Source organism: Hemiscyllium ocellatum, chromosome 21, assembly GCF_020745735.1.
Source record: "Hemiscyllium ocellatum isolate sHemOce1 chromosome 21, sHemOce1.pat.X.cur, whole genome shotgun sequence".
NCBI lineage: Eukaryota > Metazoa > Chordata > Chondrichthyes > Orectolobiformes > Hemiscylliidae > Hemiscyllium > Hemiscyllium ocellatum.
In genome coordinates, this window is record NC_083421.1 from 35,493,470 (window position 1) to 35,521,068 (window position 27,599).

The window sequence follows — 27,599 nt, forward strand, 5'->3', positions numbered from 1 at the left end:
TTCAGACTAATTGCACTAGTGCAAAGACACTCAAAAATGTCTTTGTACTCAGCTAGCTTATTTTTTTAGAAATTAATAAACTGGATTACGTGACCAGTTTTAGGGATGGGACCCGACTCAATGAACTGCATTAAAAATAGTGTAAAAGATTACTGAAACCTGAGTGCGCTATGAGTTTTAAAATTCTACTATGGTATACTTTTGGGTACAAGCAGGAGGCTGGAAGAACACAGCAAGTAGGCAGCAACAGGAGGTTGGATGTCAACATTTCAGGTGTAACTCGAGTCACATCCAAATCATGAATAAGTACAGTGAATAGCTGGGGTCTAAGCTCTGATCCTTAAAGAACCCCATTAGGAATTTCGTCAGTCATAGGATGGCTAATCTGTGGAACTCATTGCCACAGAAGGCTGTGGAGGCTGAATCATTGAGTGTATTTAAGATAGAGATAAATGGTTTCTTGATTAGTAAGAGGATCAAAAGTGAAGGGGAGAAGGCAGGAGAATGGGGGCTGAGAAACATATCAGCCTTGATCGAATGGTCAAGCAGACACAATGGGCCAACTGACCTAATTCTGCTTCTGTATCATGTGCTCTTGTCGTCACTTCCTGCCATTTGAACATACTTCTTTTTCATCTTTGTTTCCTGTCTGCCAGCTAGTTCTCTATCTACGTCAGTACACTGCCACCACCCCCACCCCGCGCCAAGTCTCACGCACATTAATTTTACATGCTAATCCCTTATGTGGGACCTTATCAAGTCCAAGTAAACATATCCTCTGGCTCCCTCTTATCAATTGAATGTCAAGCATGATTTCTCTTTTGTAAATCCATATTGACTCTGTCTGATCTTGTCAGTGTTTTCTAAGTGCTCTGCATTGAATTGTTCATAATGAACTCTAGCATTTCTTGACTACTGATTATCAGGCCAACTTGTCTCTCATTCCCTGTTTTCTCTCACCTACTTTTTTTAAATAGTAGGATTACTTGAACTATCCTCTCATCCCTAGGAATGTAGTTAATTGAAAGATGACCACCAATTTATCTACTATTTCCAGGGCTATTTCCTTAAGTACTCTGCAATGTAGATTATCAGGCCCTGGGGATTTATTGGTCTTTAATACCATTGACTTCCCCAACACCATTTCCCTCCTAAGACTGATTTCCTTTCATCTCTACCTCTCACTAAACCCTGTGGCTCCCAACATTTTTGGGATATTATTTATGTCCTCTTTTGTGAAGACAGAACCAAAATTTATATGTAATTGGTGTGACATCTCTTTGTTTTCCATTATAACTTTCCCTTTACAGATGGGAACAACACCACAACATACTCTTTTCCCCTTTTGTTCCTCCTTCCATCTCCTAAACAACCTTATTGGGACTAGCAACATTCAACCCTTCAGTGTTCTGTTCAGAAAGGAACTCTGCACATTTCTAAATGCTAACACATGGTGGAGTTATCTCCAAAACTCTGCAGACTTAATTGATCAGACAATAAGGATCAGAGAAAATGCTACAGCTCTGAACATTAAAACTAAAGTCGACAATGTTGGTCTACGTGACTAACTGAATTTTTCAACAGTGGGAAACCCAAGATGTGTGGGATTTCTACCCCAACTGAACATCATTCCACAATTAGATGAAAACTATAGAATGAATGGTTAAGAAGGCATCTAGCATTCTTGTCTTCATTGCTCAGACCTTTGACTATGGGAGTTCGGATGTTATGTTGAGGTTTTACAGGACTTTAGAGAGGCCTCTTCTGGAATACTGTGTCCAGTTCTGGTCTCCCTGTTACAGGAAGAATAGTATTAAGCTGGAGAGGGTTCATAAAAGATTTACTAGGATGTTGCCAGGAGTTATAAGGAGAAACTAGATAGGTTGGAACTTTTTTCACTTGAACGTAGGAGGTTGAGAGGTGACCTTATAGAGGTTTATAAAATAACGTGAGGTATAGCCAAGGTGAATCCTCCCCCTAGAGTGGGGGATTTCAAGACTTGGGGGGAAATTTTTAAGGTGAAAAGACAAAGATTTGAAAAAAAGACGAGGGCAATTTTTGTTTTACACAGAGTGATTCTTATGTGGATTGAACTTCCACAGGAAGTGGTTGATTTGGATACAGTTACAATGTTTGAAAGACATTTAGGTAAGTACATGAATAAGAAATGTTGGGGGGATAAGGGGCCAAATGCAGACAGGTGGGATTACTTTAGTTTGGGATTATGGTCGGCATGAACTGGTTGGACCGAAGGGATTGTTTCCATGCTGTATAACTCTATGGCTCTGTGAATGTATATTGTTGATCACATGAAATGCAAATAGATCCCTATCAAAATGCCCTTTAAATATTAGTGAAGAGCTAATGAAGATTACTCCTTTGTTGCTATATTTAAAGATTTAAAGCAGAAGCTTTAAAAGTTTTCAGCAATACTATGGTCATATTTATACCTGAGTTGATGTGAAGCTGCAATGATGGGAGGCTGTGTTCCTGATTCATGCACACAATATGCTCTCAGTTTGGTTCCTGGTTACAGTGCACTCTTATTCCTGACATCAAAGTACATATCTTTGTGATATACTAATGTTCTAAGTATGTGAAAACAGAGAAACTCTTTTATAGAAAGATCAACCAGATTGTAATTAAATGTTACTGATCATTTTGCAAAGATGATTGAAATAAAAGAACAGGATTTTATTTCAGGTCTGCATTGGTGCAAATCATAGCAATTATTGCACCCATTTCCTTTTCCACATCCGAAGAAATTGGTCAGGGTCACTGACAGTGCTATCCCAATGAAAATCCACTGCCACCGCGTCAAAGGAGAACATCCAGTCTCCCTCTTCTAAAATTCCCTTATGTTCGCTGTCCACCTGACAGTTTAAGATAAGCTTCACTGTTCATCTAAACTGGCAAATAACATTATTTAGTTGCCGATTATGTTGAAAGCGATGTCAAATGTTATACACTTTAGTAAGCCATCCATCACACAAATCGGTTCAGGGATTGACTGGAAAGAACAATTTCTCAATGACTGTCAGATTATTTATCTTAGCTCTGCCTTGCTGTGACATGTTAATGCATTTCAATCACGCCTGTGGCTTCTGTGTTTGCAATGTAATCGAAGTTGTAAAACCACAAGGCTGAAATCAGCAGTATGTTTTAGTCATCAGTAGTAATGAATAGCCGTTGCTGTAATTAAGTCTGCATTTTGAATCTATCACCATGCCATCGATCATCATATTAGATGGCAACATTTTTTATTTCTTTGCTTAATTTGATTGTTTCAATATTTGTAAATACAATAATTAATTTTTGTTCCATGTGTGAAGGATTACAAAATGTCATGCCAGTTTGAGAAGAGAAATGAGACTCTTTCATAATTTTTTTTCTTGATTTCTTACAGATAAATAGAGTCAGAAGGACTCAATTCTTTCACACATTTTTGTCCTGTGTTATATCCATCAACTGACTGCATAAACTGAAAGAACACAAACCACCAAAATGGGCTTTAAATGGCACATTTTAGTTTGTTTCATCACTGCTATTTTAGTGGAACAAACCCATGAGGGACTTATTAAGAAAGTTATTAGACAGAAGAGAGACATTTTGCAGCCAAAAGAAGAAAATATCACTTTACCACTTGGAACACAACCTATAAACTTCAACCACGTCTACAACATCAACGTTCCTCTTGGCTCCCTTTGTTCAGTGGACTTGGAATCCCCTGATGGCATTGCAAGACCCAAAGCTGACTCCAGTGACCAACACATAGAGCAGACAGTTGATGGTGAAAATCAAATTGTCTTTACTCATCGAATCAACATCCCACGTCAGGCCTGCGGCTGTGCGGCAGGGCCAGATATCCGTGACTTACTCAACAGGCTGGAGACATTGGAAAATCATGTATCCTTATTACGTGATCAGTGTGCTAATGGAGGATGCTGTGGAAATGGTGCACAGCAAGGAAGAGGTATGAAAGTAGCAGCTATACGGTATAGTTAAATAATTGTGGGTGTATATATGCAATGTCTGTGATATTATCTGGGAACAATGCCGCATCTATACTAATTACATTTTTTATTATAGATAGTTGGTATACAATATATTTAATGTCAAATTGTAATTTATTCTTAATACCTTACTTAGCATATTAAATAGACAAATTGCAATGTCTGAACAATTAATATAATTAAAGCCTTCCAGTCTTGATTGCCTACTTTAAAGATGTTATATCTTACTCTACGCTAATAAATATCTGTGCTTAGGTCGTATTGATGTAAAACCTTTCTGTGGTGCACATGGAAACTACAGTACAGATAGCTGCGGCTGTTTATGTAACCCAGGCTGGAAAGGAGAAAATTGCACAGAACCTGACTGCCCAGAAAATTGCAATGAAAGAGGCACCTGCATTAATGGCAAATGCTTATGTGAAGAAGGTTTCACCGGTGAAGACTGTAGCATCGAAGTAATCTGCCCTAATGACTGCAGTGATCAAGGCAGGTGCATAAATGGAGTCTGTCATTGCTTTAGTGGTTACACAGGAGAAGACTGTGGCCAGGAGTTGTGTCGATTTGACTGTGGTGATTATGGAACCTGTATTAATGGAGTTTGTGTTTGTGATGAAGGTTATACAGGTGAAGATTGTAAAGTGAAGCTCTGCCCCAACAATTGCAGCAATCAAGGTATTTGTATTAAAGGACAGTGTGTTTGTGATGAAGGTTTAACTGGGGAAGACTGTAGTGAACTAGCCTGTCTCAACAACTGCTATAATCGTGGCCGCTGTGTGGATGGAGAGTGCATCTGTGATGAAGGTTTTACTGATCAGGACTGTTCAGAAATTATTTGCCCCAATGATTGTTATGACCGTGGACGCTGTATCGAAGGGGTCTGTTACTGCGATGAAGGCTTCACTGGTGAAGATTGCGGGGAGCTTGTCTGTGTAAATAACTGCAGCAACAATGGTCTCTGCGTCAATGGACAATGTGTCTGCAATGAAGGCTACACAGGAGAAGACTGTGGTGAATGGGCTTGCCTGAACAACTGCCACAATCGTGGAGTCTGTATCGATGGGGAGTGCATCTGCAATGAAGGTTTCACTGGTGAAGATTGTGGTGAAGTGGCCTGTCCAAATAATTGTAACGATCGTGGACACTGTGATGATGGACACTGTATATGTGATGAAGGCTTCACAGGAGAAGACTGCAGTGAGCTCCTCTGTCCAAACAATTGCAACAATAATGGTCGTTGTGTCAATGGAGAGTGCATCTGTAACGATGGCTACACTGGAGATGACTGTGGCAAATTAGCTTGTCCAAACAACTGCAACAACCGAGGACGCTGTGTCAGCGGCCAATGCATCTGTGAGGAGAGCTATTCTGGAGAAGACTGCAGTGAGCTGATTTGCCCCAATGACTGCTATGACCGTGGGCAGTGTGTCAACGGCCAATGCATCTGCGACGAAGGTTTCACTGGTGAAGACTGTGGTCAACTGGCCTGTCCGAACAACTGTAACTATCATGGCCGCTGTGTCAATGGTCAGTGTGTCTGTGATGCTGGTTTTACTGGTGAAGAATGTGGTGAGGTGGCGTGTCTTAACAACTGTAATAACCGTGGTCGCTGTGTCAATGGTCAATGTGTCTGCGATCCAAATTACACTGGTCTAGATTGTGGAGATCTGGCCTGCCCTGCAAATTGCAACAATCGTGGGAGTTGTGTGAATGGTCAATGTGTCTGTGATGAAGGCTACATTGAAGAAGATTGCTCTGCTGGTAAGTGACACCAACTGTTTTCTTCCACTTGGTTTGTCACAGACAACTATCAATTTCTTTCAGGACCATCTGTTTATCAGCGTTTGTTACATTTTCAAACAGCAATGTTGGGCAGTAACTCATTGCATTCAACAGTGCTTTGCTGTTTATTATCTGCAACATGAAAAGGTTACGAATTCTGTTTTACTTGTCGAAGATTCCAAATTGCTATTGTTTCAAAATCTAAAATGAAATTAAAGTCACAGATTTCCACTCATTCCCAAACTATTTTTCTGCAGTTATTTTTAACTCATTCTTTCATGGGACATAGTCACGATTGACAAGGCCAGCATTTGTTGTTCAGCCCTAGAACTTGTTGGTTTGCTAGGCTAAAGCAGGTGGTAGTCAATATCAGAGTGGTGCTGGAAAAACGCAGCAGGTCAGACAGCATCTGAGGAGCAGGAAAATTGACGTTTCGGGCAAAGCCCTTCATCAGGAATGAGACAGGTGGTATTTAAGGATCAACTACATTACTGTGAATCTAAAGTTAGATGTAGGTAAGAGAAGGGTGGCAAATTCCCTTCTCAAAAGAAGAAATTAGTGAGCAAGTTGGGGTTTCAACAACACTCTATAATAGTTTCATAGAATAGTATAGAATATCCTTTATTGTCATGTGTACTCAAGTCCAGTACATCTTAGATACAATGTACCTAAGTAAAAAATCTTAGAAACAAGATGAGGAATAAAAAAGAAAGGAAGTTACATTACCTTGTAATGATTAATTGTATAAGTTAGAAATAAGACATTGTTTAAAGGATAAACATTACAGTCAGATAAACAAATTACAAATAAACATTACATTGCAGTAACTCAGTTCAGGGGCTTCCACATATGGTCAGACCAGCCTCACAAGCACTGACGGCCTGTGCCAAACAATCTCTGCTCTGCTCCAGCCCCCGCCCACTCCACACTGCTCCAGGCCTCCAGCCCCCACCCACTCTGCACTGCTCCAGGCCTCCAGCCCCTACCCACTCCACACTGCTCCAGGCCTCCAGCCCCCACCCACTCTGCACAGCACCAGGCCTCCAGCTCACTCTGTTCCAGCCCCTACCCACTCCACACTGTTCCAAGCCTCCAGCCCACTCTGCTCCAACCCCCACCCACTCTGCACTGTTCCAGGCCTTCAGCTCACTCTGCTCCAGCCCCTACCCACTCCACACTGCTCCAGACCTCCAGTCCCCACCCATTCTGCACTGCTCCAGGCCTCCAGCCCACTCTGTTCCAGCCCCTACCCATTCCACACTGCTTCAGCCCCCACCCACTCCACACTGCTCCAGCCCTCACCCACTCCACACTGCTCCAGCCCCCAAACACTCCACACTGCTCCAGCCCCCCACCCACTCCACACTGCTCCAGGCCTCCAGCCTCCACCACTCCACACTGTTCCAGGCCTCCAGCCCCCACCCACTCCACACTGTTCCAGGCCTCGAGCCCTCACCCACTCTGCGCTGCTCCAGCCCCCACCCATTCTGCACTGCTCCAGGCCTCCAGCTCACTCTGCTCCAGCCCCCACCCACTCCACTCTGCTCCAGGCCTCCAGCCGCCACTACCCTCCAGCCGCCACCACCCTCCAGCCGCCACCACCCTCCAGCCGCCACCACCCTCCAGCCGCCACCACCCTCCAGCTCCCACCACCCTGCAGCTCCCACCACCCTCCAGCCCCCACCCGGTCCGCACTGCTCCAGGCCTCCAGCCCACTACCTTCAGGCCCCCACCCACTCCACACTGTTCCAAGCCTTCAGCCCACTACCATCGGGCCCCCACCCACTCCACTCTGCTCCAGCTCTTCAGCACACTACCCTTCAGCTCCCACCCACTCCACTTTGCTCCAATCCTTCAGGCCACTACCATTCAGCTCCCACCCACTCCACACTGCTCCAGGCCTTCAGCCCACTACCATCGGGCCTCCACCCACTCCATTCTGCTCCAGCCCTTCAGCCCACTCCCCTTCAGCTCCCACCCACTCCGCACTGCTCCAAGCCTCCAGCATGCTTCGCTCCTCTCCTCAGTTGCTCCATGGTAAGTTTCCTTATCAAAACCAAAACATTTTAAAATCTTAGCAAAAGAAGAGCGAGGAAGAGAAGAAGGGGCAGGAAATGCAGACTGATTGACAAACCTTGGGCTGAGGAGCCTCAACACTGCCTCCTCTGCTGCTGCCATCTTGAGGAATGTTACCTTTGCTAAGAGTAGTTTAATTCCAGATTTTAGTCATTGAATTAGGTTCCATCAGCTGTCTGCTGGGCCTCTTGAGTCCAGTGATATCTACATTACACTACCATCCTCCCATAGCTTTTAGATATTACTTTTGTTTTTAGGTATGTAATAGGACTATGCCAAAAGTAGTAATATATATTTAAACAAATGATCCTAAGGTAAAAATCACTTAGGTAAGCAATTGAATTGCTCATTGTCTGTTTTAATTCTGAGGAAAAAAAATGTCCATCCGAATCCAAGAGATTTTTCCATACGCTTGATAGATCATGCCTAAACCTCTGCAGTTCATAAATTCAGATTATACAGAACGGAATGAAACTTGAGCTGAATTGTCTTATGCTATCTCCAGTTAATTTGCTGTGATAGTCAACCACTGACAAAATAGTAGCAAAGTTTATTCCCTGCAGTCTTCTTGTCTGGTATGTCCAGAGATACATGATTTAACCTAAATAAAAGGGATAAATGATCATTTTTCTCATTCCTCCAACATGACATATTGATTTGCCATTCTTTTCAGTCAAACTTATTTGTTTCACAGTCATAGAGATGTACAGCATGGAAACAGACCCTTCAGTCCAACTCGTCCATGCTGACCTGTTATCCTAACCTAGTCCTATTTGCCAGCCCTTGGCCCATATCCCTCTAAACTCTTCCAATTCATATATCCATCCAGATGCCTTTGAAATGCTGTCATTGTACCAGCCTCCACCACTTCCTCTGGCAGTTCATTCCATTCACACACCACCCTCTGGGTGTGAAAAAGTTGGCCCTTAGCTCTATTTTATATCTTTCCCCCTCACCCTGAACCTATGACCTGTAATACTGGATTCCCCCACTCCAGGGAAAAGACCTTGTCTGTTTATCCTATCCATGCCCTGAATGATTTTATAAACCTCTGTAAGGCCACCCCTCAGCCTCCGATGCTCCAGGATAAACAGCCCCAGCCTATTCAGCCTCTCCTGATAGTTCAAACCCTCCAACCCTGGCAACCTCCTTGTAAATCTTTTCTGAACCTTTTCAAGTTTCACAACATCCTTCTGATAGGAAGGAGACCAGAATTGCACGCAATATTCCAACAGTGACCTAATCAATGCCGTGCATAGCTGCAACATGACCTCCCAACCCCTGTACTCAATATTCTGACCAATAAAGGAAAACATACCAAATGCCTTCTTCACTATCCTATCTACATGTGATTTCATGGAACTATGAACCTGCACTCCAAGGTCTCTTTGTTCAGCAACACTCCCGAGAACCTTACCATTAAGTGTAGAAGCCCTGCTCTGATTTGCTTTTCCAAAATGCAGCACCTCACATTTATCTAAATTAAACTCCATCTGCCACTCCTCACTAATTGGCCCATCTGCTCAAGATCCCGCTGTACTCTGAGGTAACCTTATTCACTGTCCACTAAGCCTTCAATTTTGATGTCATCTGCAAACTTCCTAACTATACCTCCTATGTTCACATCCAAATCATTTATGTAAATAACGAAAATTAGTGGACACAGCACCAATCCTTGTGGCTCACCACTGGCCACAGGTCTCCAGTCTGAAAAGCAACCCTCCACCACCAACCTCTATCTTCTACCTTCAAGCCCCTTTCATACATTTTCTTCCTTTTTTAACTTAAGCCTCTCTGTCGATTGTTGCTGCTGTATATCAGTTGAGTAAGTATGTTCAAAGGAAGGAATGTCTCAAGATGCTGATTTTTTTTCCCCACATTCTTGTGTGAGATGAAATCTTCCATCCATGGCTCATTCTAGTAGTTTCCTCAAAGCTACACATGGTTCTAATATCAATCAGAGTTGGAAAATAAGCCAGTGAGTTTTAATGGTCTATGTTTGGAGCAATTAGGAGGGAAGTCAATGACCTACTAATGTGAGACTATTAATCCAAAGACCCTTGTAATGTTCTGGGGACCAGGTTCAAATCCTGCCATGGTAAATGGTGAAATTTCAATTTAGTTTTAAAAATCTAGAATTAGGAGTCTAATGGTGGCAATGAAAAGCCATTGCCAATTGTTGGAAAAACCTATCTGGTTCACTAGTGTCTTTAGGGAAGGAAACTGTCATCCTTACCTGATCTGGCTTACATGTGACTTCAGACCCACAGCAATGTTCTTGACACTTAGAGATGGGGAATAAATGCTGGCCTGGTCAGTAATGCCCTCATCTGTGAATGAATACAAAAAAATTGTTGGGTTCTAGATATTGATAAAGCAATATAAATGTGAGAGTTACACTCTTTGGAGTGTTATTGGTAGATTTTGAAGTATTCTTCTTAGAACCCATGGAACTAAAATGTGGGATTTTGCCACCAAATGTACACACCAAACACAATCTCCTGGATCATTAACTCTAACCGAAGCATTTTCCCTCATCAAGAATGAAACATGCCCTAATCTCACAGTAGTTGAGATTTCATTGTCTCATTTTAGACAACTCACTTCCAAAACATAAGAAACAAATGACCGGAATACTGTTTGATCATCTTAGTCTTTATTGCTAAAACCCCCAATCCTTTCCTTAACTGGATTTCTCTTTGATCCTTTTAGAAGGAATTGATCATCATAGGTTTTGCCTGGAATCTGTTCCATATATTCAGTTCTGTGTTCACATTTGAATTTAAAACAAAAAATTGCTCAAATCAAAAATATCCATACTGTCTCTGTCTTCTCAAAAAGTATAGATTCTCATCTTCTGTGAGTCTGTCTTCATATTGAAGGGCACCAAATATAGAGTTGCCTTTGTCATTCTTCTTTGGTCTTTTTCCATACATCAGAGCCAAAATGACATGGAGCAGGTAACCATGATCTGGAATGTATGAGCTGAATTAACTGAGGCAGTCAAAATGGGACAGGTTGTGTAAGAGAAGGATTTGCTATGGGAGGAGGAGCAGGGGTTGACACTAATTGGATGGCACTTTCCAAGAACCTGTACAGGCAAGATGGGCTGAAGAGTCATTGTTGATGTTATGACTCTGTTATTTTATAAGAATACTGACAATCTACACAAAGTTAAATGAGAGAGTTCCGTCCTCATGAGCACAATATTTCTCAGAAAACATAAGCTAATTTGATTTCAACAGACAGGTCTGTTTGCAAACAACATATCATTAAATGATTTCAACTGAATTTAAAATAAAAAAGTGATCCAAATTATCTTTATTTGAAATTAAATTTGTTGCAATCGCTGTAACATTTGAACATCCTATGCAGCAAAACCTGCTCAGGTATGTTTAGAGTCATAGTGTCATTGAGTCATGCAGCATGGAAACAGACTGTTCGGTCCAAACAGTCCAAGCCAAACATAATCCCAAATGAAACTAGTCTCACCTGCCTGCTTCTGGATACATTCTCACTATCATTTTGCCCAATTTCTATTTTTAAGCACTGAGTCTTTGCTCAAATTTAAAAGTTCTGATCAAATTCATAATTGGAACCAGTGTAAGATTATATTTATCTCATTTGTTGAGTTCAAAATGTTACCCCAGGACTTGTTTTTTCCTACAGTTTCTCCCCCCAGAAATCTAAAGGTTACTGAAGTGGATCCTAAAACTGTGGACTTAGAGTGGTATAATGAAGTGCGAGTAAATGAATATCTTATCACCTACGCTCCAACTACCCCTGGTGGTCTACAATTGGAGATAAGAGTACCTGGAGACCAAATGTCATCCACCATCCAAGGGCTAGAGCCAGGACTTGAATATTTAATCAACGTTTATGCTATCCTTAACAACCAGAAAAGCATTCCTGTCAGTGCCAGGATAGCAACACGTGAGTACTGACAATCTCTGTAAGAATGCCTATTTGCATATTTCAGCCTGTGAACAGCAAACTTATCTGTCTGTGACTTGTTAATCACATTGGTGCAAAGAAGCTTTTTAATAAACTTCCATTAACATGAGAACAATGTGAGTTGTTAATTGGGAGAAAGCAAATTGACGTCCCAGGCTGAAAGTAAATAAGCAGCAATAAGTGTGACTGACAAAACGATATTGTTGGCAAGTAGTGCTTTTTTGTAATTAAAAAGTACCTTAGGCATTTGAGCTCTAAACATAAAATAGCAAATCTGCTGAAAATACACATATTTAAAATGATAATAGATTTATTTTATAAAGAAATTTAAATTTACCTATACTTTGCTATCCACTTTTAAAATCATGTTTTGGATGCTATTGTTTGGAGATTTCAAGCGAATTTATAGACAGATAGAACATAAGTTACTTATTATCACCAGGTAAAATTGAGAAAATTACCCAGAACTGTATCATTGATGATGTAGACATCTTTTTGTTGTCATATTCCTCACTCTTCGGCTTGAATGGAGGCCATTTGTTTTATGTTACATTAAATTAATCAATTTCTCATTTGGGTTCTTCAGTCTTGCTGCAAGCTCAGGCCAGACGTCATTGCAGCTGTTAAACTAAGTTTATTGTTACACTGTTTTTGATAGAGACTCTATGGAGCAACATGCTCCAAGCCTCACAGACTCCAACATCTTAGTAAAACACTAACACACACTATTACTGAGCTCACAGCAACATTCCAGGCAACTTCAGAGGCTCACCCACATATTAATCAAGCCCTGTCTCTATGAAAATGATGAACATATCCATTAAAGCCATGGGGAGATAGCTTTCATAAATAGTCCAGTGAAGTGTTTACTGACAATAAATTCTATTCACCTACAAATCCAAATGTTCTTAATTCATCTGCTTCAGCAAATTGACATTTAATCATTAAGGGATGTTAACTGATTTTAACTGGCCAGAAAGTGTTAATAGCAACAAGCAATATGACAGGTGGAACTTTCAGGAAATGTACCAAGAAACTCACATGAAGTGCATTTGCCAGTAATTAAATAGCAACAGGTGGAGCAGTAAATAGTGAGGAAGATAGTCTTAGATTGGAGGATATAGATGGGCTGGTCAGTTGGGCTGATTTGTACCAAATGGAATTGAATCCAGATGTGTGTAAGGAGATGCATTTGGGTGGATTAAAAAGGCAAGGAAATACAAGATGAATGGTAGGACCTTGGGAAGCACTGAGGATCAGTGAGATCTTAGTGTGCATGTCACAGGACAGCTATGTAAAGTGCTTAACAAAGCGTACAGAATGCTTTTGCTATAAATTCTGTGTTTTATGGTCCTGCTCCACAGCTACCAGATGAAGGAGCAGCGCTCCGAATGCTAGTGCTTCCAAATAAACCTGTTGGACTATAACCTGGTGTTGTATGATTTTTAACTTTGTCCATCCCCTGTCCAACACCAGCTCCTTCACATTATAGAATACATGCCTTGTTAGCTAAGGGATAAAGCTGAAGAGTAGGAGGCTGTGTTGGAACAGTACAAAACATTGGTTAGACCACAGCTAAAGCACTGTGTGTGTTTCTGGAATCCTCATTATAGGAAGGATTTTAATAAACTGGAGTATGCAGAGATGATTTGCAGGGTGCTGCCTGAATTGAAGGGTGCCATTTATGAAAAGGGATTGGATAGACTGTGCTGTAGAACTCAAAGTCTATAAGCCACAATAGCAGCACTGACTACACTCGTCCAGTTACAAAGAGCTAAATTGAAAGATGCTTTGAACTGCACTATTATATAAGGAAATGGTTCTGAAAGAGTTATGGTTGAAATGTATTGAGATTGACCCAATTTGTTGGTGTCTCACAGCCTTTGATAGAGACAGTTTAGACTTGCAAATGTGCCAAAAAGGTACAGATATATTCTGTACAACTCCTGAGAATCCTTAGTGCTAAACGTAATGAATATAAACTATACATATTGTTATTATGTAGTAAATCACATTTTAAAGTAAGACAAGTGCCTCAGACTCTGTTTCGACTCCCCAGTAGTCCATCCTCTGCCACTAATAATTAGACAAGCCTGAGATTCAGCATAGAAAACGCAACTGGTGTCAGCAACCTACCCGAACAAGAATGGGGACTTGATCGGGAAAAAAAATCAAAGGCAATAAAAATATCTAAACTAATAAATCTGGAGAACATCATAATTACTTTAATATTGTTGCTTCTATTTTAGTGTCTGAGACAGTGACAGCAGACAGAGAATATCAACATCGCAGCTTCATTAACAATGATGTTTGTTCAGAATATGAGAAATAGACAAACCTTTTTTTCCAGCTAATTCACTGTTAAAATAGGAAGTTAATTCTAAAGTAAAAGATAATTTTTAAAACAATCTGAAGAAGTGGTTATCAAAAAGTAATTCTGAGGACTCACTTGTGCTAACAAAATGTATTTACCTCAGCAAGTCAAAGTCTTGAAAACTGTTGATGTTAACGATTTATATGAAAGAGAATTACTCTTAAGCTTTTTAAAATACATTCAATCTGTAGTCCTGCAATATTTCATTAAAAAATTGATTATTGTTGGATAAGTAGCTTGTTCTAAATTGGTAGTCTTCATCAAGTTTGTTGCAAGCAGCTATTTTGCCAATGTCAGATCATGCTGAAATTTGCATGCCTACTTAAACCACATTAAAGTTAAAGACTGTTGCTTGAAGCTGGTCCTGCTCATAACCTGTAATTGTTCTGAGTGAAATTATCTGTTTGACATAAAGCTCCAGCTTTCTAAACTTTATTCTTGCCTCCCTGCAGATCTACCCACACCAGATGGTCTAAGATTCACGTCCATCCGTGAGACCTCTGTAAATGTGGAGTGGGAACCTTTGGACATTGAGTTTGATGGTTGGGATGTCATTTTCAAAGCTCCAGTAAGTCAAATGATATAAATAGAGGGTCACAAAATTAGAAGGTGTGGCAAGTGTATGATTGATTTCTTATAAAGTGGACCAAATTAATTGATAAATTCTGATATCATTATTTTCAATTGGTTAATATTTGGATATTTTGTTTCATGTGAGAAAAGATCTTGAATCATTTTTGTGATCTACGATATTTGTGAATCAAATGTTTGTTCCTTAGTATGCCTTTCTTTGGTAATTACATCTCCCAAATTTTATGACTGGTCCAGTTCATTTTCTGCTGAAAATGTGTTGCTGGAAAAGCGCAGCAGGTCAGGCAGCATCTAAGGAACAGGAAATTCGACGTTTCGGGCATAAGCCCTTCATCAGGATGAAGGGCTTATGCCCGAAACGTCAAATTTCCTGTTCCTTAGATGCTGCCTGACCTGCTGCGCTTTTCCAGCAACACATTTTCAGCTCTGATCTCCAGCATCTGCAGACCTCACTTTTTCCTCCAGTTCATTTTTTGGTCAATGATAACTTACCAGAATGTTGGTAAGGGGGGATTCAACAGTGATAATGCCATTGAATGTCAAGGGAAGGCAATTATATTCACTCATTGTGGAGATGGTTGTTGCCTGGCATTTGTATGGTATGAATGTCACTTGCCACTTATGAATATTGTTTCGATCTTGCTGCATATAGAAAGAGACTATTTCAATATGTCTGCTGTCATAAATGAACTTAAACATTATGCAATCATCAATGACCATTCCCCTTCAAACCTGAGAATGATGAAATGGCTATCCTTATAAACTTCTACAGTAATGTCCTGAGACTTTTTCAGTGCAGAAATAGCTGCAAACAGCCCCTAGGAATGTTACAACTACAATTCAACCAGCTGGGGAAAAGATGGCATTTTGAAAATTAACTTTAATGAGTTGTAAGAAATTTATTTTTACCCTTCCATATCAGCTGTGGTTTAGTTGGTAGCAATTCCAACTCTGAGTTACGAGGTCATGTATATTCAGTCATATTCCTGAATTTAAGTATAAAAAACAAGGCTGATATTCCAATGCAGTGGGAGCATTCCACTGTCAGAGAAGCCATCTGGCAATTTGGGTGGATGCAATAGATCCTTGGCACTATTTCAGATAAGATTAGGGAAGATAACTCCAATGTCCTGACCAATATTTACCCTAAAATCAACATCACAATGGCAGCTTATCTAGTCACCATCACATTGTTGTTCAAGGGGGCTTGCTGTACGCAAATTGGCTGCCATGATTCCTACTTCAATAGTGACTACACTTCAAAAATTATTTCATTGGCTATAATGTACTATGAGGCATCTGGTACTTAGTGGAGGCTGGGGAGGGGAGGTTGAATTTATTGAGAATGTCACTATGAGGTGAAGCAATACACACATACTCAGGAGCACACTGTTGCCAACATAAGATCAGAGAAAATAGGAGCAGGCCACCCTGCTCTGCCTTTCAATAAGATCATGGCTGATCATTCAACTCAATACCCTGTCACTGGCTTTCCCCCATATTCTCTTCGACCTTAGATCTGTATCTAATTCCTTCTTGAAAATATTCAATGTTTTGACCTCAACTACTTTGTGTGACAGAGAATTTCAAAGGCTCACCACTCTCCAGGTGAAGAAATTTCACCTCATTTCAATTCTGAATGGTTTACCTTAGATACCTTAGATGTGTCATTGCAGAGTAATGGAGCAGTAGCAGCAGCTGCTGGTATAACTGTAATTATTCATACAGCTTCCAATTGTACATGCTTCTGAAGGATCTTAGCTAATCAAGGCTTTCTTGCCTACAATTAATCAACATGACTAACTAAAAGAGAGTGCAAGAAGCAACTAAAGTAGCATGAGGGACTGGTGATCACATCTACAGATTAATTACCATGAAATAAAGATGGGGCAGTTTGAGGGTACTCTGGTGCTGATGTCACTGCACACAGAATGTGGTGATGTCTGCAATGGATTATGGGAGAATCCTGAAGTCTGCCAGAGCCAGCTGATATTACCCGCCCAGTCTGAACCGGTGGGCATTTTGGTGCTTGGTGTAATTACTTTGAATAATGCAAGCTTTCCTTCTCTATGTTTCCCAATGCATTTCAAGTTAGGAGGTTTCTGATTGGCCAACACTTTCGAAAGTTCACTTGCTATCTGAAATAATTCCACAGTGTCCCATCATCAAGTCACCATTTATTTACATATGGAGAGTCCTTGACACTGATCTAGCTCGCTCATAGCCAGCTCTCAGACTGAACAGTAACTCCTGTTTTTAATCTGCCAGCCAGGGCTCCCTGATTGGGTCTGTTAATCTGGCCCAATCAGGGAACTCATATTCTATGAAGTCTACACGGCTGACTTTGTCACAATCATTGTACCATCTTAAATGCATCTGTCTCCAGGTAAATTCATGGAGCACCCCTGTTAAAATCACACTGTGAGCAACATTTTACCCCCAGGCTTGGATTTGGCTGCTGAAAACAGTCCTAACGTCTGGCTCCCACCCCAGAGAGATATTCCATGCTATTTGTCTCCACTGATTTTAATATTACCAATAGCAGTTAATACCTGACCAACGTGGCATTCCCAACCCATCCTCATCCTTCAACTCATAATCTCCTTCAGTCAGATATAAATACCAACGTATCATCAAGACGTTGAAATATCTTCATTACAATATTGTCATATCACTGTCATATTTATTTATTCACTTGAAGTGTAGACAGCTGTAAAATATTCATACATCTGTTACCAAAAAATGCATGACTAACATTTACATTTTCAACTGTTACATGTTGTAACAGGTGAATGTTACAAGAAATTTTCTTTCATTAAATTTAACAAGGCATGGCTAACATGATGACTCCAGAAAAGGATGAGAATTGTCAGATATTTGGATTGACTAAGTAAGGAGAAACTGCCTTCAATAGCTGTGGGATTAACTAGAGGACACAGCTATAAGATGATTGAAGGATGAGAACCATTATGAGGAACCACTAGTTGAAGCAACAATCGATTAAGATTGAAAATGGGCAGCTTGAGAGGGTGGTTTAAAAAATTAATAACAGTCTTCAAAAAGGAATTGGATAAATATTTGAAATGCAGGGATATCAAGATGAGCATGAAAGAGAGGAGAAAGCACACACACAGGCACAGAATTTATTGACAGAAAGATCAAAATATCATACAAATGTGATAAGTGAAGTGTCGATAGGCTTGAATAATAAGTCTCTGCAGGTGATCTAAAGTGTCAGATAGTGTGAGTAAAGTGTCAACAGCTAAATAGCAAGTGAAGGGATGATCCATTGTCTGAATAATTGAGACAAAGAGATAATTACAAAACTTTAAAAATAAGGTGGTGCTGGAGACAAACCAAATAGCCAGAATAACATGATAGGTACAAGAGTCACATGCCAAGTAATATGTAATCCAAAACTATTCAAACTAATTAAGGTAGATACATCATAACAAGTTATCAAGGTGGTGGCATCAAAGCAAGACAGTAAGGAAGATTTTACTGATACAGAACAGTATGGCAGGGTTACATGAACCCAAATTCAGATTATGAGTCATTCTTTCACTTGCTTTGCAACTGTTAACACTTTACTCACATAGTCTGACACTTTTGATCATCTGCAGAGACCTATTACTCTGCCTATTGATACTCCACTTACACCATTTATATGATCTTTTTAACCTCTCTGCTTATTGATCTCTCTGCCTATGAATTCTGTGCCTGTGTGATTTTTCTTCACTTCACCTGATGAAGGAGCAATGCTCAGAAAGCTTTTGATTTCAAATAAACCTGTTGGATTATAACCTGGTGTCGTGTGACTTCTGACTTTGTCCATCCCAGTCCAACACCAGCACCTCCACATCATGAGAAAATGGGGACGGTGCTTATGATCTGATGGTGGTGCATTTCATGTTGAGACCGGAAGATGTAAACCATCTAACTGAAATCTGCTGTATCTTGATCTAGCAACACATTTTACTCAAATAATTGCAGAGGACTTGAAGTTCGTAATGGAAATGGAACAAATATATAAGTGGCAAGTGACAAGAAATTCAGGGTCACACTTCTGCCTATATTCAAATGCAACTAACTTAAATTCTGATTACATCTTTTTAAAAAATTTTTATGCAAATTGGACTCTAATTTTACCTCCTTTGGGCACAAAGCTCACTAACATCTCCATATCAAACAATGGTTGGTGGTAGTAAACGTGGACGGCATGGTGGCTCAGTGGTTAGCACTGCTGGCCCACAGCTCCAGGGTCCCATGTTCAATTCCAGCCTCGGGTGACTGTCTGTGTGGAGTTTGCACATTCTCCTGGTGTCTGTGTGGGTTTCCTTCAGGTGCTCTGGTTTCCTCCCATGGTCCAAAGATGTGTGGGTCAGGTGAATTGGCCATGCTAAATTGCCTGTAGAGTTAGGTACATTAGTCGGAGGGAGATGGTTCAGGGTAGGTTACTCTTCGGAGGGTCGGTGTGGACTGGTTAGGCCACACACTCTAGGGAATCTAATCTAAAGGAGAATATGTTGTAAAACAAAATCAAAAGGAGCTGGAGAAATTCAACAGGTCTGTTGTGAGAAAACCAAAATAATGTCTTAAGCCCAGTGACCCTTTATCAGAACATCTTGTAAAATCTCAATGAGCTCAGCAAAACTGTTCCAAAGAGGAATCAGATCAAATTCTGTTTTTCTGTTCACAGATGCTGCTTAGGTTTCCAGCAGATCTTCAGAAAGCACAGAAATGTGCTTTTATTTCAGTGATTAGTAGTGATATAAATTACAATTTGACATTCTTAAATCTGCCTATATTCTAACCTGGACTAGATAACAAATCATTTTCTAAACACTAAACTATCTTTAAAATAAGTATGGTAAATCAGCCACAAACTTGCCCACTCATCTATCCAAACACACTTGATTTATTTTATTGCAATGGATAGCATTACAAAAAGCCATTGATAAATTTATACATTCTCCCTGTGTCTGTATGGGTCTCCTCCAGGTGCTCCGGTTTCCTCCCACTGACCAAAGATGTGCAAGTTAGGTGAATTAGTCAGTGGAAATGAGGGATAATAGGGAATGGGTCTGGGTGGGATACTCTTCGGAGGATCGGTGTGGACTTGTTGGGCCAAATAGCTTGCTTCCACACTGTAGGGATTCTCCGACTTCCCCATGCCTAGGGGAAATAATGAGTAAAAGCCGTGGGTCACTCACAGATCACCTTTATGTGAGAGATCACCTGTGTAAACCTGAAATATTGTTTTACCTGCAGAAAGAAGAAAATGGAGAAATTTCCTCCAGCCTGAAACAGCCTCAGGTATCATTTGTACAGACTGGTCTGGCTCCAGGAGAGGAGTATGAGGTCAGTCTTCATGCTGTGAAAAATAATACCCGTGGCCCAGCAGCTAAGCAAAGACTAACAACAAGTGAGTAAATTTAAATGTATTACTTTTCCATTCTGCTTGACTGGTTTCTTGATTGTATAGCCATCAATCTGAGTCAACGCAAGAATCGCTTTCTATTAAATGCTGAGCCGATTAATGAGGACCTGAACTGCTTTATTTCTGGGAAGTTCCTTTTCTTGATTCATGATATCACGTTAAAGAAATGAGCACAGAATTAGGGCTCCATATCTCTTTGATCTGCCAGCCAATTATGAGGTGCCTAATCTTCTACCACAGTTTCAGTTTTGCGCCCTGAAATAACTAAACAGAGGCTAGCATCCTGTTACCAAGTCACCCTTAACTTACATTTGGGATGTCTTTGACTGTGGCACAGCCTTGACAAAGGGCAAAAGTAAAGACTGCAGATGCTGGAAATCAGAGTCTAGATTGGAGTTCTGCTGGAAAAGCAAGGCTGGTCAGGCAGCATCCGAGGGGCTGGAATATCGACGTTTTGGGCAAAAGCCCTTCATCAGGACTGAAGGCAGGGAGAGATAAATGGGAGGGGGTGGGGCTAGGGAGAAGGTAGAAAAGAGTACAGTGGGTGGATGGGGGTAGGGATGAATGTGATAGGTCAGAGAGGAGAGTGGAGCAGATAGGTGGGAAGGAAGATTGGCAAGTAGGACCCAGTCATGACGGCGGTGCTGAGCTGGAAGGTTGGAACTGGGGTAAGGTGGGGGGAGGGGAAATGAGGAAACTGGTGAAGTCCACGATTGATGTCCTGGGGTTGAAATGTTCCGAGGTGAAAGATAAGGCGTTCTTCCTCCAGGCGTTGTGGTGAGGGAGCAGCGGTGGAGAAGGACCAGAACCTGCATGTCCTTGGCAGAGTGAGAGGAGGAGTTGAAATATTGGGCCACAGGGCGGTGGGTTGATTGGTGCGGGTGTCCCAGAGATGTCCCCTAAAGTGCTGTGCGAGAAGGTGTCCAGTCTCCCCAGTGTAGAGGAGACCGCATCAGGAGCAGCGGATACAATAAATGATATTGGTGGATGTGCAGGTGAAATTTTGATGGATGTGGAAGGCTCCTTTGAGCCTTTGATGGAGGTGAGGGGAAGGTGGGGGCGCAGGTTTTGCAATTCTTGCGGTGGTAGGAGAAGGTGCCAGGACGGGAGGGTGGGTTGTTGGGGGGTGCAGACCTAACCAGGTAGTCACAGAGGGAATGGTCTTTGTGGAAAGCAGAAAGGGGTGGGGAGGGAAATATATCCCTGGGGGTGGGGTCCTTTTGGAGGTGGCAGAAATGCCGGCGAATGATGCGGTTTTTGCAAAGGTTGGTCGGGTGGAAGGTGAGGACCAGGGGGGTTCTGCGGTTGTTACTGTTGGAGGGGTGGGCTTTGAGGGTAGAGGTGCAGGATGTGGATGAGATGCATTGGAGGGCATCTTCAACCACGTGGGAAGGGAAATTGCAGTCTTTAAAGAAGGAGGCCATCTGGTGTGTTCTATGGTGGAACTAGTCCTCCTGGGAGCAGATACGGCGGAGGCGGAGGAATTGGGAATTTGGGGTTGCATTTTTGCAGGAAGTATGGTGGGAAGAGGTGTAATCCAGGTAGCTGTGGGAGTTGGTGGGTTTGTAAAAAATGTCAGTGTCAAGTCGGTCATCATTGATGGAGACGAAGAGGTCCAGGGAGTGGAGGGAGGTGCCAGAGATAGTCCAGGTGAATTTAAGGTTGGAGTGGAATGTGTTGGTGAAGTTGATGAACTGCTCAACCTCCTCGCGGGAGCATGAGGTGGCGCCGATCACTCATCATTGTAGCAGAGGAAGAGGTGGGGAGTGGTGCCAGTGTAATTATGGAAGATGGACTGTTCTACGTAGCCGACATAGAGATAGGCATAGCTGGGGCGTATACAGTAGCGCATGGCTACCCCTTTGGTCTAGAGGGAAGACTCGAAGGAGAACTTGTTAAGGGTGAGGACCAGTTTATCCAAACGAATTAGAGCGTCGGTGGATGGGTACTGTTGGGAATATCGGGAGAAGAAGAAATGGAGAGCTGGGAGGCCCTGGTCATGGTGGATGGAGGCGTAGAAGGATTGGATGTCCATGGTGAAGATGAGGCGTTGGGGACTGGGGAAACGGAAGTTTTGGAGGAGATGGAGGGTGTAGGTGATGTCTCGAATGTAAGTGGGGAGTTCCTGGGACTGGAGGGGATAGGACAGTGTCGGGTTTGGTGGGGCAGGACCATGCTGAGACAATGCAGAGTATCTCACCCTGACCCACTCCATACCTGTAACCCTGCATTTCACATGGCTAATCCTCCTAATCTGCACATCCTTGGGCCATGGAGGGAAATTGGAGCACTTGGTGGAAATCCACACGGGGAGAATGTGCAAACTCCACGCTGACCGAGGTTGGAATTGAATATGTGCTCCTGACACTGTGAGGCAGCAGTGCTAACCACAGAGCCACCATGACCAACCTTCGCATAAACCGTATCATCCACTGACAGTTCTGCCACCTCCAAACGGACCTCACCACCAGGGAAATATTTCCCTCCTCACCCCTTTCCACTTTCTGCAAAGACCATTCCCTCTGTGACTACCTGGCCAGGTCTATGCCCCCCAATGAACCACCCTCCCGTCCTGGCACCTTCCCTGCCACCGCCGGAATTGCAGCCATAGAAGAAATGTAAAGGCTACATTAAAGCTCTCTTATCCTCTCCCTCCATATTATATATAAAAATCTCAACCCACACAAGACCCCTTCCCTCCTCAATTTCCTCCACTTAATTGGCCCCTGTTTCAGGTACATTTTGTGGTACATTTATTAATTGGTTTTTGCTCCTCACCCATCATCAGAATCATTTCAATGAGTTACTCTGCAAAGTGATGAAGTGGGCTGACCCTGGCACATTGCTTCCACAGCAGTGTGTCAGGAGCTCCTTTGTGAACAATCTTTTCAAATGCATTATGGGTGAAGCTTTACACTGACCCATCACCAGTTATCACTCACTTCTGGGAAAATTCATACCATCATGCCCCTACTGCTGGCCTGCAGAATTGACCAGGCATTGCTTGTCTCAAGGGACAAAAGATATGACCAGGTCACCAGTCCCAGGTAAAGCTTCATAATGCATTGGAAAAGGATACACTTTTCATTTCATGCAAGTGTTTGGCATCAGCTCAATGCCACAAGTCCCTAGAACAGATTCTTGATTGAATTGAGATTGAAGGTGGTTTTACCGCGAGAAAGATTATGACTTAACAAAAATGTATCGAGGAATTAATTTGGGGTGGAAAGGGTTGTTTAGTTGGAGGCAGGACTCTGCGGTAATTGGGCAATGAAAAGCTTTACATGAGCAGGGTTCAACACACAAAATGGAAACATCTGACTCTTCAAATTAACCAGGACGGATGGAGAGTCAGTGATGAGGGAAATGTTTGTCTTATTTAAATGTCATTGGTATGGATTAGATTTTTTTCAAAGCTTTAATTTTTATCAATCAAACAAACATTTTTCCATGCTATTGATTCCATTCCAAATGATCTAGAGCCTGTGTAGCTTTATGCAGATCCCAAAAAGTACTCTATCTGCAAATATTTCCAAACATGAGGGGGAAGGCAAGGTCTTGAAGTGATGCTTATTGATCGTAATTAAAATTTCTTTCTTGCCTTGCCACGGTTCTTTTTTGTGTGAAAATTATCAGAGGCTGTGATGCAGGATGTATATCATCATCTGTAGTATCAGCTCCATTTCTTTCAGCAGCAGTCTCCAACATAACCCAATCCGGGCAGCATAAATCCAGCTCCAGCAATTGTTGCCACTTGACGATGGTGAATTCTGACACTTTCTCCATCGTTACATCTATGCTATCCAAACAAGACCCTGGGGACCAAATGTTAGCACATCTGGCCATAAATGAAAGTTTGAACCATGTAGTAATGTTCTATAAATGGAACAGCAAGCACCCATTTCATCGTTATAAATTAATAATTTCATGCCTCATAAAACTCTACCAGCAGGAATAGAAGCTTCTGATAATTCAAGTAATCTGTTAATGTTATTTATTTTATTTGCTGTGTAAATTGAACAACTGGCACAGCTGACAGAGAGGTATGGGAATTGTCCAATCATTAACTTTTAATTCCGTTCTGGGAATGTAACAATATTTTAGGGTAAATTCTACTTAAAGTGGAACTGATTCTCAACGTGGCTGTTTTCACAGGACCTTTTGGAACAAGATCATTTTACAAGACCATAAATCACACACACACGCACAACCCCACCAGATGAATCTTCCCAGTATTGGATAGTGAGATTGCCAGACTGATAGATTTAATTAGGAAAGAATGAGCTAATGCCTACCTGTCAGTTGTAATGAAGTGTTGATGTGGAAGAATGTTGGAGTGTTCAAATATCTGTAGAGTATATGTCTGGCCTTGTTCTGCACTCAGGGATTGTACCTGGCCTGACCACATAATATTCAGCAAAATGTCATAGAAGCTTTACAGTGGAAATTATCTCAAGTACATATTACCAGATATTTTGCTTTAATATAATAGATTCAAGGTATATCTAACTTTACAGCAGCTGTAAAACACTGCTGCCACTCATTTCCATACATTCAACACAAGATTTGATTGTCATAATTACTGAGAATCGTAAGTTTACGTTTATTCTACGTATGATGCATGTTTTTTTTACACATCATTGTGATGTTCTAACCTCAATTGATTTCAAAATATTACCATAAATTATGCAACGCCTTTCAGAATGCAAGCAGCTGTATTTGAAAGGAAATTGCTGGCTTTAATTACACTTGGCAATCCTTCACACCAGAAAGAGCCATGGCTTTTAGTAAACGTATAACATCAAAAAGGCAAAAGCAAAAAGAACAGAAAATGCTGGAGAAACCCATCAAGTCTGGCAGCATCTGTGGAAACTAAACAGAGTTAACATTTTGGCTCCAGTGGCCCTTGTTCAGAAATGTTAACTTTGCTTTGTCTCCACAGATTTTGCCAGCCCTCCTGAATTTTTCCAGCAATTGTTGCTCTTATTTCAGATGTGCAGCATCCACAGTTCTTCATTATACTGGAAAAAAGTCTGGCAAATAATCTTGTATCTTTCTTTGTTAAATGTATGCTGTTTCTCATATTCTCAAAGAGATTGAAGTCAGTCTGGCTAGACGTAGCCTCATCTGTAAAGGACAAGGTATTAGGAAGTGATCTTAGAAGGGTAGGTCAGAGAATTATGAGCAAGGAATCTACCTTTCACTTGTATGAATATAAAGGAATGGGAAGGGGTATCATAGGAAAAGGTAAACAGAGAACTCTGGAAATTCTACTTCACACAAAGTGATCAATTTGTGGAAGAGATTTCCAAAGTGAATGAGTGAGGACTAAAACCAAGTAATGATTGGAGACACAATTGAATCTTGCAAAGGGATTACTCTAGCTTCTCTCTAAATAGATGAATTAACCTGGATTGAGTGGCCTTCCTCTTCATAATTATACAGTAAACTGAAATGATTTGGTAAGAAGTTAGCAATGTACATCTGGCAATGAAAGTTAAAACCCATTCAGGATTTTCAACATCTAAGTCTTAGCTCAGAAAGCATCTTTTATAGGTAGGGATGCTTGCCAAGTGGGAATTAACCTAAAGCAGTCCCTCTAGAACTTTAGAGTTATTTTGGCCTTTCTGTCATTGTCTTGTTGTTAATGATGTACAAAATATCAAAAACATAATTTAAAAATGACAAGCTTTTCATTAAATTCAATAATGATAAACTGCAGATAGCTTTGGGCTTTTCATAAATACTAACGTACATAAGCACATACACCGGCACAAGAACAGACAAGCAAGCACTTTGAACTTTAGAAGATTTGGCAGGCATTTATTTGTATGATACTGGAAATTTTATTTGCAAGATACATTTGGAGGGAAGAATTAGGAACTATACAAAAAGGCATTGTGACATTTTTGACCAGAATTTATTGGAGTGCAAAAACTCCCACTGTATGCCATTAGTTAGATATAATCATGCACATATTAGCAGAAAAATATTTTGTGCCCCAACTTGTTAGAAATGCATCCTGACAACAACGGCAGCAACAAGGCATCTGGGTGAAGGGCAGGCTTAAAGTAATAGCTTCTTTACAAATAAGATTAAAGGATTGAGATAAATACACTGATAAGGGAAATGAAGTAGAGTGCATGAATTCAATTTCAAATCAAATGCTAAAGAGAGGAGAAGAAAGTTTAAATTAAGAGAGAGAAAGAAAAGAGACAGAAAGGCAAAGTGTGAAAATTTAGCATTTTAAAGGTTTGAACAACAATTCACTACTTAATTGAATATGATTCAACATTCCTGATTGCTCACTATCTGGAGGCTGATTAAGTATTATTAACAATTAGTTATGACAACCATTTATAGAAATTTGAAAAGTGGTAGCTTCTACTAGGTTAAGGTTAAAGCCGACCAATAAATAAATAGGAACTACAATTTCTTCTTGCTTTGAATCCGTATAGTGCAAAAAGAGGTCATTCAGCCTATTGAATCTGCACCAACCATTTGAAGAGCATCCCACCCAGAACCAGCTCCCCCACCCTCACCCTACCCCAAATTTCTCATTGCTAACCCACCTGGCCTGCACATCCCTGGATATTATGGACAATTTAGCATGACTGATACACCTAATCTGTACATTTTTGAATTGTGGGAAGAAACAGGAGCGCCTGAAGCAAATGCACGCAGATACTGGAAGAATGTGCAAACCCCACACAGTTACCCAAGGCTAGACTCAGGCCTGGGTCCCTGGCACTGTGAGGTGGCAATGCTAACCACTGAGCCACTTTGCCACCCTTTTAGCTTAATACGTTCAGATGAAATACATTTGCTCATTATTTTATGCTGACATGACCCCAGATAATGTTATTAAAAGACAGATCAGATCCCAGGTTTAATAAATAATATTTGATTGATTTTATTTAACAAAGCTGTTTTTCACTGAAACACAAGTACACAATACTGCAGATTTGGTTTTAACAATACAGTTTACTAGGCAAATGAAATTATGATAAAATAGAACAGCTGTCAGACTGATTGTTCAGTAATTGGCTGGATTTGATTTGTCCTGCTTTTTGTGTGCAGAACATGTTTTGGCAATTTTCCACATTGACATTAAATGCTAGTCTTGTAACTGTAGTGGAAGAGCTTGGCTACGGGAGCAGAAATTTATAGAGCACAAGTCTTCAGAAATAATTGCCAGAATTTTGTAAGGGCCCATTGCTTTTGCAATATCCAGTGTCTTCAACCATTTCTTGATATCATGTAGAGTGAATTAAATTGGCTGAAGACTGGTATCTGTGGTGCTGGGTACTGTTGGAGGAGGCCAAGATGGATCATCCACTCAACATTTCTGGCTGAAGATTATTGTGAATGC

At 41.1% G+C, this 27,599-nt stretch overlaps 1 protein-coding gene across 11 annotated transcripts in view; it reads left to right on the forward strand.

Annotated features, from left to right (window-relative positions):
* Positions 1–27,599, forward strand: part of tncb (tenascin Cb) — a 438,107-nt gene that overhangs the window by 332,960 nt on the left and 77,548 nt on the right. For all 11 annotated transcript variants that reach the window (XM_060841310.1, XM_060841314.1, XM_060841315.1 and 8 more), the window contains 5 exons: positions 3,407–3,973; positions 4,269–5,771; positions 11,538–11,801; positions 14,649–14,764; positions 20,059–20,212. In XM_060841310.1, the coding sequence (XP_060697293.1) occupies positions 3,505–3,973; positions 4,269–5,771; positions 11,538–11,801; positions 14,649–14,764; positions 20,059–20,212 (2,506 nt within the window). In that variant the 5' untranslated portion in view covers positions 3,407–3,504. The remainder of the gene's footprint in view (positions 1–3,406; positions 3,974–4,268; positions 5,772–11,537; positions 11,802–14,648; positions 14,765–20,058; positions 20,213–27,599) is intronic.